General features: G+C 55.7%; 1 protein-coding gene across 1 annotated transcript in view; it reads left to right on the top strand.

Moving 5' to 3' along the window:
* The first annotated feature begins 1,612 nt into the window (after positions 1-1,612).
* The window catches only part of Insig1 (insulin induced gene 1), a 17,738-nt gene continuing 7,526 nt past the window's right edge, over positions 1,613-11,824 (top strand). Inside the window, exons 1-3 of the mRNA XM_013027209.1 lie at positions 1,613-1,759; positions 1,829-1,963; positions 4,087-4,277. Of these exons, the coding sequence (XP_012882663.1) occupies positions 1,613-1,759; positions 1,829-1,963; positions 4,087-4,277 (473 nt within the window). The remainder of the gene's footprint in view (positions 1,760-1,828; positions 1,964-4,086; positions 4,278-11,824) is intronic.

Genomic DNA, 11,824 nt, shown 5'->3' with positions numbered 1-11,824 from the left:
CCCCCCCCCGTCCCCCGCCCCTGTCTGTGAGACTCGTATCTCCAATTAACCCCTAAAAAACCGAAGTGGTACTGTGGCTCAAAGTGATAGAATGCTAGTCTTGAGCAAAAAGAACTCAGGGACAGAGCCCAGGCCCCGAGTTCAAGTCCCACAAAAAAACAAAAGACTACTATATGAAGGACAGAGGGAGACAGGAGGATGGGCAGAGATGGGAGCGATGCCGCTCAGAGCTCAGAGCCAAGGAGCAAGGTGCACCGTCAGCAAGTCTAGAAGTGGGAGGGGCAGGAGGGATCCCCCAAAGCCTGGGGGCGGGGTGCAGGCCCTACTCACAGCTTTACTTCTACTAATCCGACTCCAGTGATCCTGTCCTGCCTGAAACAAGCACAGTAACAAGACAAACCGATATGTGTGTATGTATGTGTGTATGTATATATATACACACATATCCATATCCATATCCATGTATTACTAGATGTCTCTATGGCTGTGTCCGGTCTCCCAAGGAACCCCCAACATGGGGTGCAGTAGCTCTGTACCCCCGCAGATCCAGCACCTGCCAGCAGCACCAGTGTCTCAGCCCTGGGGACCCCAGCTTCAGCGCTGTCTTTGGGAACTGGAGCAGAGGCTGCCCAGGCTTGCTGAGGTGTCTGCTCTTTCTGGAAGCTTCTCACTGGGACAAGGACAAGAGAAGGTGGCCGGTCCCCAGGTCCCAGCAGGACACGGAATTGTCCTGGATTGTTTCAAGAGAGACGCTTAGTGGAAACACAGCTGGGAAGCCACAGCGGGGACTCGGGAGCCAGGCGGAGAGCGAGGAGATGAGGACCAGGAGTGGAGGCTCGGGGAGGCTCTGCACCCGCAGGCCTGAAAAGCCAGGCATCTCAGACCTGAGTGCAGAGCCGGCTGCGCAGGCCGGGTGCAGGCCGATTCCAGGCCGGTCCCTGCTTCTCCCTTCGCCCGCCCCACATCCCATCTCCTGCCATGCATTCCCCCTGCTCCGCGGGGCCCGGGCAGGGGCCAGACAGAAGGAATCAGCACGAGGAGGGCACACGGAAGTGTCCAGCCCTTATGGGCAGAGGGGAGGCGTGCAAGCCTGCTTGCCTTTCAGCTAAAGCCAGCCTGGCGTGCTCAGATGGGAATAAAAGGAACACGCTGGGTGTGGAAGGGGTGCAGTGGGAGACAAAAATCCAGGCCTCCTTTCCCAAGGGCACGGCTCTGGTTTAGAGACCCCGAGAGGGGTCACAGCCTCATCCAAGAGCCTGGGGCACCCCCCACCCCCACCAGCATTTTTCCCATCTCTTCCCTTTTTTTTTTTTTTTGCCAGCCCTGGGGCTTGAACTCAGGGCCTGGGCATCGTCCCTGAGCGTCTCTCTTGCTCAAGGCTAGCGCTCTGCCACTTGAGCCGCAGCACCACTTTTTCTGCTTAGTGGTACTGAGGAATGGAACCCAGGCTTCATGCTGCTAGGCGGTGGAATCACATCCCCAGTGCTCGTCTCTTCCTTGTGTCATACCCCAACCCCAGGGAGTTGCAAAATCCAGGCTCAGGGGCAAGCTGAGTTAGGCCCCAGGCTTTTCTGCTTTCTTCCATCTGTTTTCAGTTTGTCCGTGTGGGAAGATGGCCACTGTCAGGGTCTGGAAGCCCTTCGGCGGCACCCACATGCTCAGCCTACTCCAGCCTTCCTCATCTGACCCTGCCAACGGTGACTCCTCACCTCGGCGCCCCCAGCAGCTGCCGCTCTACTTCCTGCGTGCAGAGGTGGCTGTGTGGGGACCTTGCTGGTCCAGATGATCCTGTGCTGACTGTCACGCGTCTGTCACGTGACTGCTCCAGGCCCCTGCCTGTGGCGCCCTGGGCACAAAGCGGAATGGCCACCCTGTGATCCTTGCGTCCCGCCTTTGCTCAGCCCTCGCTCCATCTCGAATTGCAGCCACTTCAGGGCAATTTCGCAAGGCATGCTGTGAGCAAGTACGTGCACAAGGCCTGTTCCAGATCCTGCCATTGGGGCCTTGGGGTCTGTGCTGGGATGCGGGACTGCTGGGTCACGCAGGAGCTCTATTTTTAAGTTTTTGAGGAACAACCACACTGTTTCCGCAGCAGCTGCGTTGCTTCCACCCCCTCCAGTGGGGCACGGGTGCCAATTTCTCCACATCTTAACCAGGCTTCGTGTCTGCAATCCTAATGAGTTGGGTGGTATTTCATTTGCATTCCCAGCCTTTTGTGTGCTGCTGGTTCTGAGACCCGAACTCAGAGCTTCACACCCTCCGAGCTTTTCCACGCCAGGTTGGCCCTCTACCACTCAAGCCACAGCTCCACTTCTCTTTTTTGCCAGTTGATTGGCGATGAGTCCTGAGGATCTGCCTGCCTGGGCTGGCTTCTGTGATCCTCAGCTCTTGTAGGAACCTGAAAAGCCGCGCTGTGAGATGGGAAAGGATTGGGAGTGTGGGGGCTTTTCCCAACGCAACCTCTCAGAACAGGGAGCGTTTCCCAGAAAGGCCAACCCACCCTGGCCGAATGGGAAATCAGATCTCTGTTCAGGGTATGGGCTGACTGGGGGGGGTAGACTAAGGTTCATGCAAATCGTAAGCTGTTTACCTTTAGTTCTCCTTCCCAAGATAGGGACGTCACCTACCAATTGTACACAAACTGTGCCTGAGTTAACAGTTGTAACCCTAGCCTTTGCCTGTCTTCAGTACCCTTCCCTTGTACTAGACGCAATAAAAACTCTCGTTAATGGGATCCCAGCGCCCCACAGCCGGAACTGCTTCAGGCCCCCTGGTCTCCCAAAACCTCAGTCTTTCAGCCTGTCTCTGGACATTGTACTGCCCCTGTCACAGCGCATTGTGACAAGATCCCAGCCTCCTGAGTAGCTAGGATCACCGGCGGGAGCCACTGCTGCCTCCTCTGCACCTTTCCTCGTGTGTGTGTGTGTGTGTGTGTGTGTGTGTGTGTGTGTGTGTTTGATTCTTCTTGGCTTCCTCCATTTTCAATCCAAGTTATGGGTGAAAGCCCTTCCCACCACCCCCGGCCTGCCGCCCACCCCGCAGACATTCCAGTCTCCAGTCTGCACTCCACCTGGTCTTATCCAGGTCGACCATGACTCTGTGTGTGTGTGTGTGTGTGTGTGTACACATGGGGCTTGAACTCTGGGCCTGGGCGCTGTCCCTCAGCTCTTCAGCTCAAGGTGAGTGCTCTACCACTTGAGCCACAGCACCACTTCCAGTTTTCTGGTGGTTCATGGGAGATAAGAGTCTCATCGACTTTCCTGCCTGGGCAGGCTCTGAACTGTGATCCTCAGATCTCAGCCTTCTGAGTAGCGAGGATGACAGGCGTGAGCCACTGGCATCTGGCTTGACCACCATCCTGGTAGAACTGCTGTCCACCCAGATGCCGGCTAGACACCTGCGCTCCTCCTGCCTCCCCGAGGAGGCTCCGGCCACAGCTCCGCAGCTGTCAGCCTCACAGGCCGGGCAGTGTCCATAGTCCCATGGCCCACGCCGTCCGGACGTCCTGTCCCTTACCCCTCAGCTCCACCCCAGGCCCGGCTGTGGAACAAGTGGCTTTTCCTTTCCCTCATTTGGAACAGAGGCACCCAGGGCCGCCCCTTGTTGTGTAAGCTTCTCCTACCAAGAAAAACCAAGGATTTAAAAACAACAGGCAAGAGGCCAACGTCTCAGTCTTGCGAAGATCTGAGTTCTCTCCTCAGCGCGGGGCTTCCGAGGCCGCGCCCAAGGGAAGCAGCTGTGGTTCTGATAATGAGGTGAAGCAGCCTCACCCCAGTCTCCCGGTCAAGTACAGCCCTGGGTCACAGGCAGCCAGCAGCTCCCAGCACCCTCCTGGGGGGGGGGGGCTGAGGCGGGAGGCGTGGCTGCCACCGTGGCCCACACATCACACCCCTTCAGCCCGACTGACACGCGCGCTCTCCAGCCACCACACACGGGCACGCACCATGGTCTTCCAGGACTCCCAGCAGTGTGAGAATTCCCACCCAGACCCCTCACAAGCAGCAGCCCCCAGAGCCCAAGAGGCTTCTAGAGAGAGCTCGGAGGGGCAGGCTACGGCAGCCCCCCCCCCTCAACCATGTGTGGCAGGCTGCCCGCACCATCTGCAAGGGTCACAGACCGCGCCTGGTGAGCAGGACCCGGGCCGTACCTGTGCTGCCGTGGGTGCCAACCTCTCCACGCCCTGCCCCTTCAGTTCTCAAGTCCAAGCAGCCTCCTGAGGCCACGGGGAATAACCCTGGAAACCCCGAGGCTCCCCGTCGCGGGGCGAAGTACAAAATGTGAGCCTTAACCCTGACCAGGAGCATACTGTACTCCTAAACAAGGCTGCTGACACGGCCTTTAGAGACCCCTGAGCCTGTCTTGAGAGGGTAGTGTGCACCTCGCAGGGCCGTGGGGGCCTCGGCTCTCCTGACAGTGTAGCCTGGCCGCCAGGTCACAGCCCCGACCTGCTCCCCAGGGAAGGAGCCAGGGGGCAGAGGGCGGGGGCCTGGGCCTGCCCCTCGGTCACGCTAACAGAGCCACCAGCCCCAGCCAACCTACACCCCTGGCTCCAATGGAGGCTGAGAAAGGTGGCCTCTGCTATGTCCAGCTACAATGCCGGGTATTCTGTGGCTACTTTTCCATTTGTGGGTCTCATACGGTGCTAAGAGATGCGCACAGCAATGTGCATGTAACTGTGAGGCCTTAATGTATGCATATATACACACATATACACATATGGAAATCGGCTAAAATTCCACCAACAGAGACACAGGAGCAAAAATGGTGATGGTGCCAGGCACCGGTGGCTCACACCTATAACCCTAGCAACTCAGGAGGCTGAGTTCTGGAGGGTTGTGGTTCAAAGCCAGCCCAGACAGAAAAGCCTATGAGACTCCACCTCCGACTGACTTGTGAAAGGCACGGCTCGAGTGGTAGAACATCAACCCTGCAGGCAAGGAGGCTGAGCAGGGTGGGGCCCTGAGTGCAAACTCCAGTGCTGCCGTCAAAAAAGAGCCAGGGGCCGGGAGCGTGGCTCGGCGGGAGAGCGCGTGCCTCGCATGCATGAGGCCAGGGGCCTTGAGTGCAAACTCCAGTGCTGCCGTTAAAAAAGAGCCGGGGAAGCCCGGCACCAGGGGCTCATGCCTGTCATCCTAGCTACTCAGGAGGCTGAGATCTGAGGATCACAGTTCAAAGTCAACCTGGGCAAGAAAGTCTGTGAGACTTTTATCTCCAATTAACTAAAAAATCCCAACAAAACTACAAGTGGGGTGCAAAAAAGCTCGGGGGGGGGCTGGGAAGGTGGCTCAGTGGTAGAGTGCTTGCCTAGCATGCATGAAGCCCTGGGTTTGAGTCCTCAGTACCACATACACAGAAAAAGCTGTGACTCAAGTGTCAGAGTGCTAGCCTTGAACAAAAGAAGCTCAAGGACAGTGCCCAGGCTCTGAGTTCAATCCCTAGGACCAGCATAAAGAAAAGGAAAAAGAAAAAGAAAGGAAGAAAGAGGTTTGACACCAGCCCCCAGATAACAGTCCCCCTAAATTTCCACCTGTCCACCCAGCTCTGGAAAATGTGACCTTGAATGGCAAAGGGACCTGGCCAATGGGAAGTACTGGGGTTTGGACTCAGAGACTTGTTTTTCACTCTGCTTGCTTGCTCAGCTGGGGTCCTGCCACTTGAGCCATGTCTCCAGCCCTTCTTTTTTTCTGGTTAGAGAAAGAATCTCATGGACTTTTCTGCCTGGACTGTCTTGAACCTCAAGCCCTTGGATCTGAGCCTCCTGAGTAGCTAGGATTATAGGTGTGAGCCACTGGCACCTGGCTATGTCAAAGATCTTGAGTTGAGATGAGATTCTCCTGGTGCCTCTGGTCCATCTGATACCCAAACCCCATAAACTGGGTGTATTATAAACAAAAGAAATTTGGACTTAGCTAGAAGTTCAAGATCAAGACACTGCAGGTTTGGTGAGGCGCTACTACGTGGGTAGGAGGAGGGAAAGGGGTGCTCTGGGCCTCTGATAAGGACCCTGGCCTCACTCCTGAGGACTCTGCCCTCATGACCTCTGCACCCTGGGGCACGGTGCCACCCCTTAGGGAATTCACTTACAAATCTTCAAGGGGATATAAACACTCAGTGCACAGCACCTACTTTGTTCCTGTGAGTTGATGTAGCCACAGGATCCTTAGACCTGAGAAGGAAGCAGGAGAAGAAAATGATAAGGCAAAGACAGAGGCCTGCGCCATGGAGGGAGGCCCAGAAACCTGGAGGGCAGGGAACATCCCCGGCCCTGCCAACGCCTCATTCTAGTAGAGCGATTCCCACTTCTGACCTCCACAATGGGAGACCGGGTGCCGCTCTGAAGCACCGTCTGCTCATGTGTCACCGCCGCCCCTGGGATCTGTGAGCTCCGCTTACCCAGAGCCCAGATGTTCAGGGGGAGGAGGAGGGATGAGGGAAGCTAGAGAGGGCGGCCATGGTGGGCTCCACAGACCCGGACGGCACCATCCTCCCTGAGATGACACAGCGGGCCTCTTTGGGAGCGAGGGAGGATTGAGCGGCACAGAAATGCTGGTCTTTCTGTGTCGGAGCAGAGACGTGTGCTGAGTTCAGGTGCAGCAGGTCCCTCTCTGCTCCTCTCTCCCTGTTCTAGGGGCCGGAAGCTCACACTCCGGTGTGGTCAGGACCATGTTCTCTCCGGTGGCTCCAGGGAAGATGCTTCCTTCTGCCTTGCAACCTCTGGCAGACCCTGACATCCATGGCTGACCACGGCGCCCCTCCAGGCCTGGCCTCTGCCCTGCTTCGCACCTTCTACTTTGCAAATCAGGGGAGCTCTCTATTGGACAGAGGCCGCGCTCCTCTGGAGGAATCCAGCCCGTTATAACTCATCATAAAGATACCATTTGCAAACAAGGTGGCATCCCAGGAAAGACATGAGTTTTAGGGGAATACCTACCCATGTCCCCTCCTTGTCACCTCCACCCACGCCCCCTCCTTACCTTCATCCCCCATGGGACACCCCCCTCCAGCTCTGGCCGCCGTCAGACCACACACACCACTTTGTCCTACCCAGCATGACTCATCGAAACCTTGACCTCCAGCACCCAGCCACCGTCCTAGGGTCACTCCATGGACTTTGGCGCATTCGAATTGCCTCTCCCACAGAACATGCATTCTCCTGCCCCTGCCTGCCTCCCCCCCCCCCAGCCAGAAATAGTCATCCAGGGAGTTCAGAGTGCTCAGGACAGCATGGGGCCGCCCTCCCCTAGATGCCTGTGTCAGCTCCAGGAAGCAGGCTGAGAATCGGCAGCCACACGCCCTGCAAAACCCACGTCACCAAACAGAAACTGAATCCTTGTCTGTCCGTCCAAGAGGTCAGAGACAGCAGCCATGTTTCCCAAACTGGCCTTTCTGCCCGTTCCCTGTGTCCCAATCCTCTCCGAAAGCCATCAGAGCAGCGGAGCTCAACCCATCAGCTCCTCTCCCAGAAAGCAGATCTCAAATGTCAGCTACTTCTTGTTCTCTGGCTCTGCTTTCTCAGCTCCGTCCAGACCACTTATGGCAATTTTAGAGAATGGAGAGTTGCCCAATTCTGCAATAGCAAATAAATCAATTAACGCTGCTGAAGAAACTGGTCTTTTTTGTCTTCTGACAGTGGACAGAGCAGAGATCTCTGCCCTCTTGGAGCCAAAGTCGAATGTCTGCCCAGTGCAACCGTCCATCAAGTCCCCAGCCCCAAAGGCCTCTTGGCCACTCTGCCTTGAGTCCTCCCCCTCTCCCCTCCCCGCCACCCTGCCTAGAGACCAGGACCGCCAACCCCCTGCCAGAGCCTGTATCCCTCCTTGTGATTCTACCAATTCCAGGAGCACCCAGCGCCCCGCCACCCTGAACAGGTACTCTAGGGTCCAAATCAGCACCGGCCCCTCATCCGGAAAGATCTACTATGACATCCTCCACCAGGGCCTCCCTCCGGCCTAACTCCCACCAGCCCAGGCTCCACCAGCCTCTAGAGCGCTCCCTCCCCTCCCCTCAGCAGACCCGGGGCCACAGCAGACCACTCAGGACCACTCTGGTCCTGGTCCCTCTGGCCTCCACAGCTTCACATGCTCCCTCTTCCTCAATCTTTCTGGAATTTTCCATCACCATCTAAATTTGCTCATTTCTTCCATTATGAAAATAAAACCAAATTCCCCGCATCTCGTTCTCCTCCAGCCCCTTTATCTCCTGCTTCCTCCTGACGATCTAACTCCACAAGAACTGTCCACACCCCACCGCCTCCTCACCTCAGCGTCCCCGACGCTCGCCAATGTCTGCCAACCCCACTACCCGACCACAAGACTGGACCCACGCATCACTGGCGACTCCTTCCTGGCGCTTAACTTCTTGGCTTTGGAAATCACACCTTCTTGCTTTTTGGAGGTCCACCCCAGAGCCCCGGGGCATCGCCTGGTCCTCTCCACCCACTGCCCAGGCACCCTGCTTCCTCATTCTGCACACGCAGTATTGGCAGCCTTCTGGGTCAGGGCTGGCGTCTGCAAAGCTTCGCTCTTCTGGGGATAGATACAGGACTGTGATTCAGACCTGCAGAAGCAGCTCTGGTCTCCCTGCCCCTCCTCCCCCAAGTGGGCCCCATGTGCTCTGCTCCCATGGGGCGCTGTCCCAGCAGGATGAGGGCAGGGGCCGGGCGGCAGTATGGTGCTTCTCTGTGAGCGCCTGCACCGTAACGTGTCTGGGGAGCAGATGGCCTCATGTGAGGTGTGCCGTCCCACCAGCACAGCAGTGCAAGGAAATACGTAGGGTGGACAGGCACAGGGACCGCTTTCCCCAGGCGGGGCAGAAGACCCAGAACGCCATGTCAGGCAGTCCTCTGGACATACCTGTTGGCCCTGGTGTTCTACCTGTAACTGGCCTGCTGCTAAAAGTGATGGTGTGAGAATAATGAGGACAGATCACTTGGCACCTGCTGCGAGACCCTGACTCAAGTATGTGGAGGAAGCAGAACCCTCCATTATTGATGGTGGCAAGGTAGAATGGTGTGTCTGCTTCGGGAAAGGCCCCAACAACCCCTCAAACAATTCCACGCAGAGTTTCTGCAGAACTGCAACTCTACTCCCAGTTCCGTCGAGGAGAAACACACACACACACACTCTCTCCACACACTCACACACACACTTGTGTTTATAGCAATATTATTCCCAATACCCCACACTCATCAGCTGGAGAATGAATGCACACGTGTAGTATGGAATACTATTCAGCCATAAACACGGACGCAACATGGATGAATCTTGAAAAGGTAATGCTAAGAGCCAGGCTCAACGGACTCTATGTAGGATTCTACTCCTGTGAACATGCAGAGAGGAGCCCCGTGGGCCAGGCTGGGTTAGAGGGAGAAGGGTGACGAAGGCTGTGGTGATCCCACCCCTCTGTGAAAAGAGTACAAACCACCAAGTTGTGCACATCAGTGGACAGCTGCAGTAAATGGTGCCACTCGGGCACTGACTGACTCTAAAGACACTCCTAGTCACAAGAACTAACTCCACTACACGCCAAGGTTGACCCTGTTTTTGTTCTATTTTTGGCAGGCCTCAGGCTTGCTAGACAAATGCTTTATGGCCTGAGCATTCTGACAGCATGTGACTCTATATTTAAGAAGTCCCGGATGACAGACCACATCAGGTACTTCTTACAGGATCCATCTGTGGGCTGATGGAAAAGTACCTGCCTAACAAGCTTGAGGCTGTGAGTTCAAACCCTAGTACCACCAAAAAGAGAAAAGCCAAATACAACAAGGTATAGTGATACGTGCCAGTACCTTTAGCTGTTCAAGAGACAAGAGTTGGAGCAGGAAGATTTCAAGTTCAAGACCAGATTTGGCAAAGTTATCAAGATTCTTATCAAAAAATCAAAATAACTGGAAGCATGGTTCCTGGATTCATTCCAGTCTCTCTCTCTCTCTCTTCTCTCTCTCTCTCTCTCTCACTCATACACATACATACATACACACACACACACACACACACACAGAGGAACCACATATATTCATAAGAAAACATCTGGAAATATAGTCCAAAAAATCTAGTGATTATCTCTAGGCAATGGTTTTACAGATTATTTTAGTTAAAAAAAAATTCTGAATTACCATGAATGTGATGCTTTTATATTGAAAACTGCAAATATGTTTAGTCACCCCTCCATCTAAACACATAACCCCTCCACATAGTGGGTTATGTGTGACTATGAAGGACTATGGCCAGCATGGTAGAATGCATGGTGGGAACCCAGGCTGCAGGAAGTGGATGGCTCACCCAGGCATCCCAAGCCCCAGGGCTTCCTGGGCTGTGGCCACTCTGCTCTGAACAAGGAGTCAGAGAGGCCAGTGCAGGGTCACCTGCCTGCCCCCTGCACAGAAGTCTTCTAGCAGTAAGACACATGCGGACCTAAACATACCACCGTGACCAGGCTTCCCTCAAGTCTTAACTCAGCACTAGTGGTGGTAGGGAATGGGCCCTGGGCAAACCTTGGGGCACTGGACTATGGTTTCTGATAGGGATGCTGGAACTCCAAGGGAGTTCATTCTGCCTGTTCCATTGATTACCCCCAAAGACATCCCACTCCCTAAAAGTAAGGACCTCCACAGCCCTAGCAGGGATCCTACAGAACCAGCCCAGAGGCGTGCCCCGTGGTCCCAGAGGAGCAGCCCCAACTGTTCTATGGCCTGAACCACGGTTCAGGCTCCCTGACTGCAGGTGGGGCAGACCCTGGAGCGGCTTAACTACCTTGACCTGGGCAGGCAAAAAGTTTGCAAGGAGATGTGTACGTGCGCGCACCCATTCACGTGCACCAATACTGCAGCTGGAACACAGGGCCTGAGCTCTGTCCCTTATCTGTTTTTCTCAATGTTGACACTCTAACACTAGCCACCGTTCCACTTCCTTTGTAGTTAATTGAAGATAAGTGCCTCCTGTACTTTCTTTCCTAAGCTGGCTTTAAACCTGTCCTCAAGATCTCAGCCTTCCCAACAGCTAAGATTACAGGTGTGAGCCATGGATGCCAGGGCTCTTTCTCAACAAAGCAACTGGCCAAGGGAATCAGAAGCCTTTCTCCACGGGAGACAAAGAAACAAAAACAAAAAAAAAGTCCTAAGGTGTTATTACAGGCTGTGCACCTCAAGACAAGGACAGAGTCTGCTCAGCCAGGCAGGACTCAGACAAGAGATCTAAACATGTTAGCTACCCCAGGACAAAGGAGCAGTCCTGTCACCTGACAGCCCGTGGGTGAGCCTGATAGATCTGCTGGGAGCTGCGGGGCACTTACTGGGCTCAGAGACCTGATATTCTCACCACAGGGAGAAGGGCTCCCTAGAAGCTTCCTGAATGTGCTCAAGTTTCACCATGGGGTCAGTGACATGCCACCTTGCAAGTTCAACTCCGTGAGGCTAACAACATCAGCGTGCACCTGCAGGACGTGCAGTGACCAGCAGGGAGGTGGGGGGAGCGCTGCCAGGAGAGGGGGCGGCTCTGGCCTGCCAGAGACCCACCACCACCTCACACCACTGCCCGTCGGCTGGCAGCGATCTGCAGTTCTGCGATCACACAAAGCCTCGATGTGAGCGGGATGGGGGGGGGCTCACCCCCGTAATCCCAGCTACCCAGGAGGCTGAGATCCGAGGACCAAAGCCAGCCCGCCGGGCTCCGGTCCCCGGGTCACTCCGGCCCCGGCAGTGCGCGCGCACGCGGGCACGGGGCGGCCTGGGGGTCACCACTGCCTGGGAACCAAGCCTGCAGTCACTAACGGGGCCGAGTCCTGGCGGGAGGGGACTCGCCGCTGACCGCGGGGGCACACGCGG

Source organism: Dipodomys ordii, unplaced genomic scaffold (assembly GCF_000151885.1).
Source record: "Dipodomys ordii isolate 6190 unplaced genomic scaffold, Dord_2.0 Scaffold101, whole genome shotgun sequence".
Classification (NCBI taxonomy): Eukaryota; Metazoa; Chordata; class Mammalia; order Rodentia; family Heteromyidae; genus Dipodomys; species Dipodomys ordii.
Note: the sequence above shows the minus strand (reverse complement) of the source record. Positions and strands in the feature narration are given on the sequence as shown.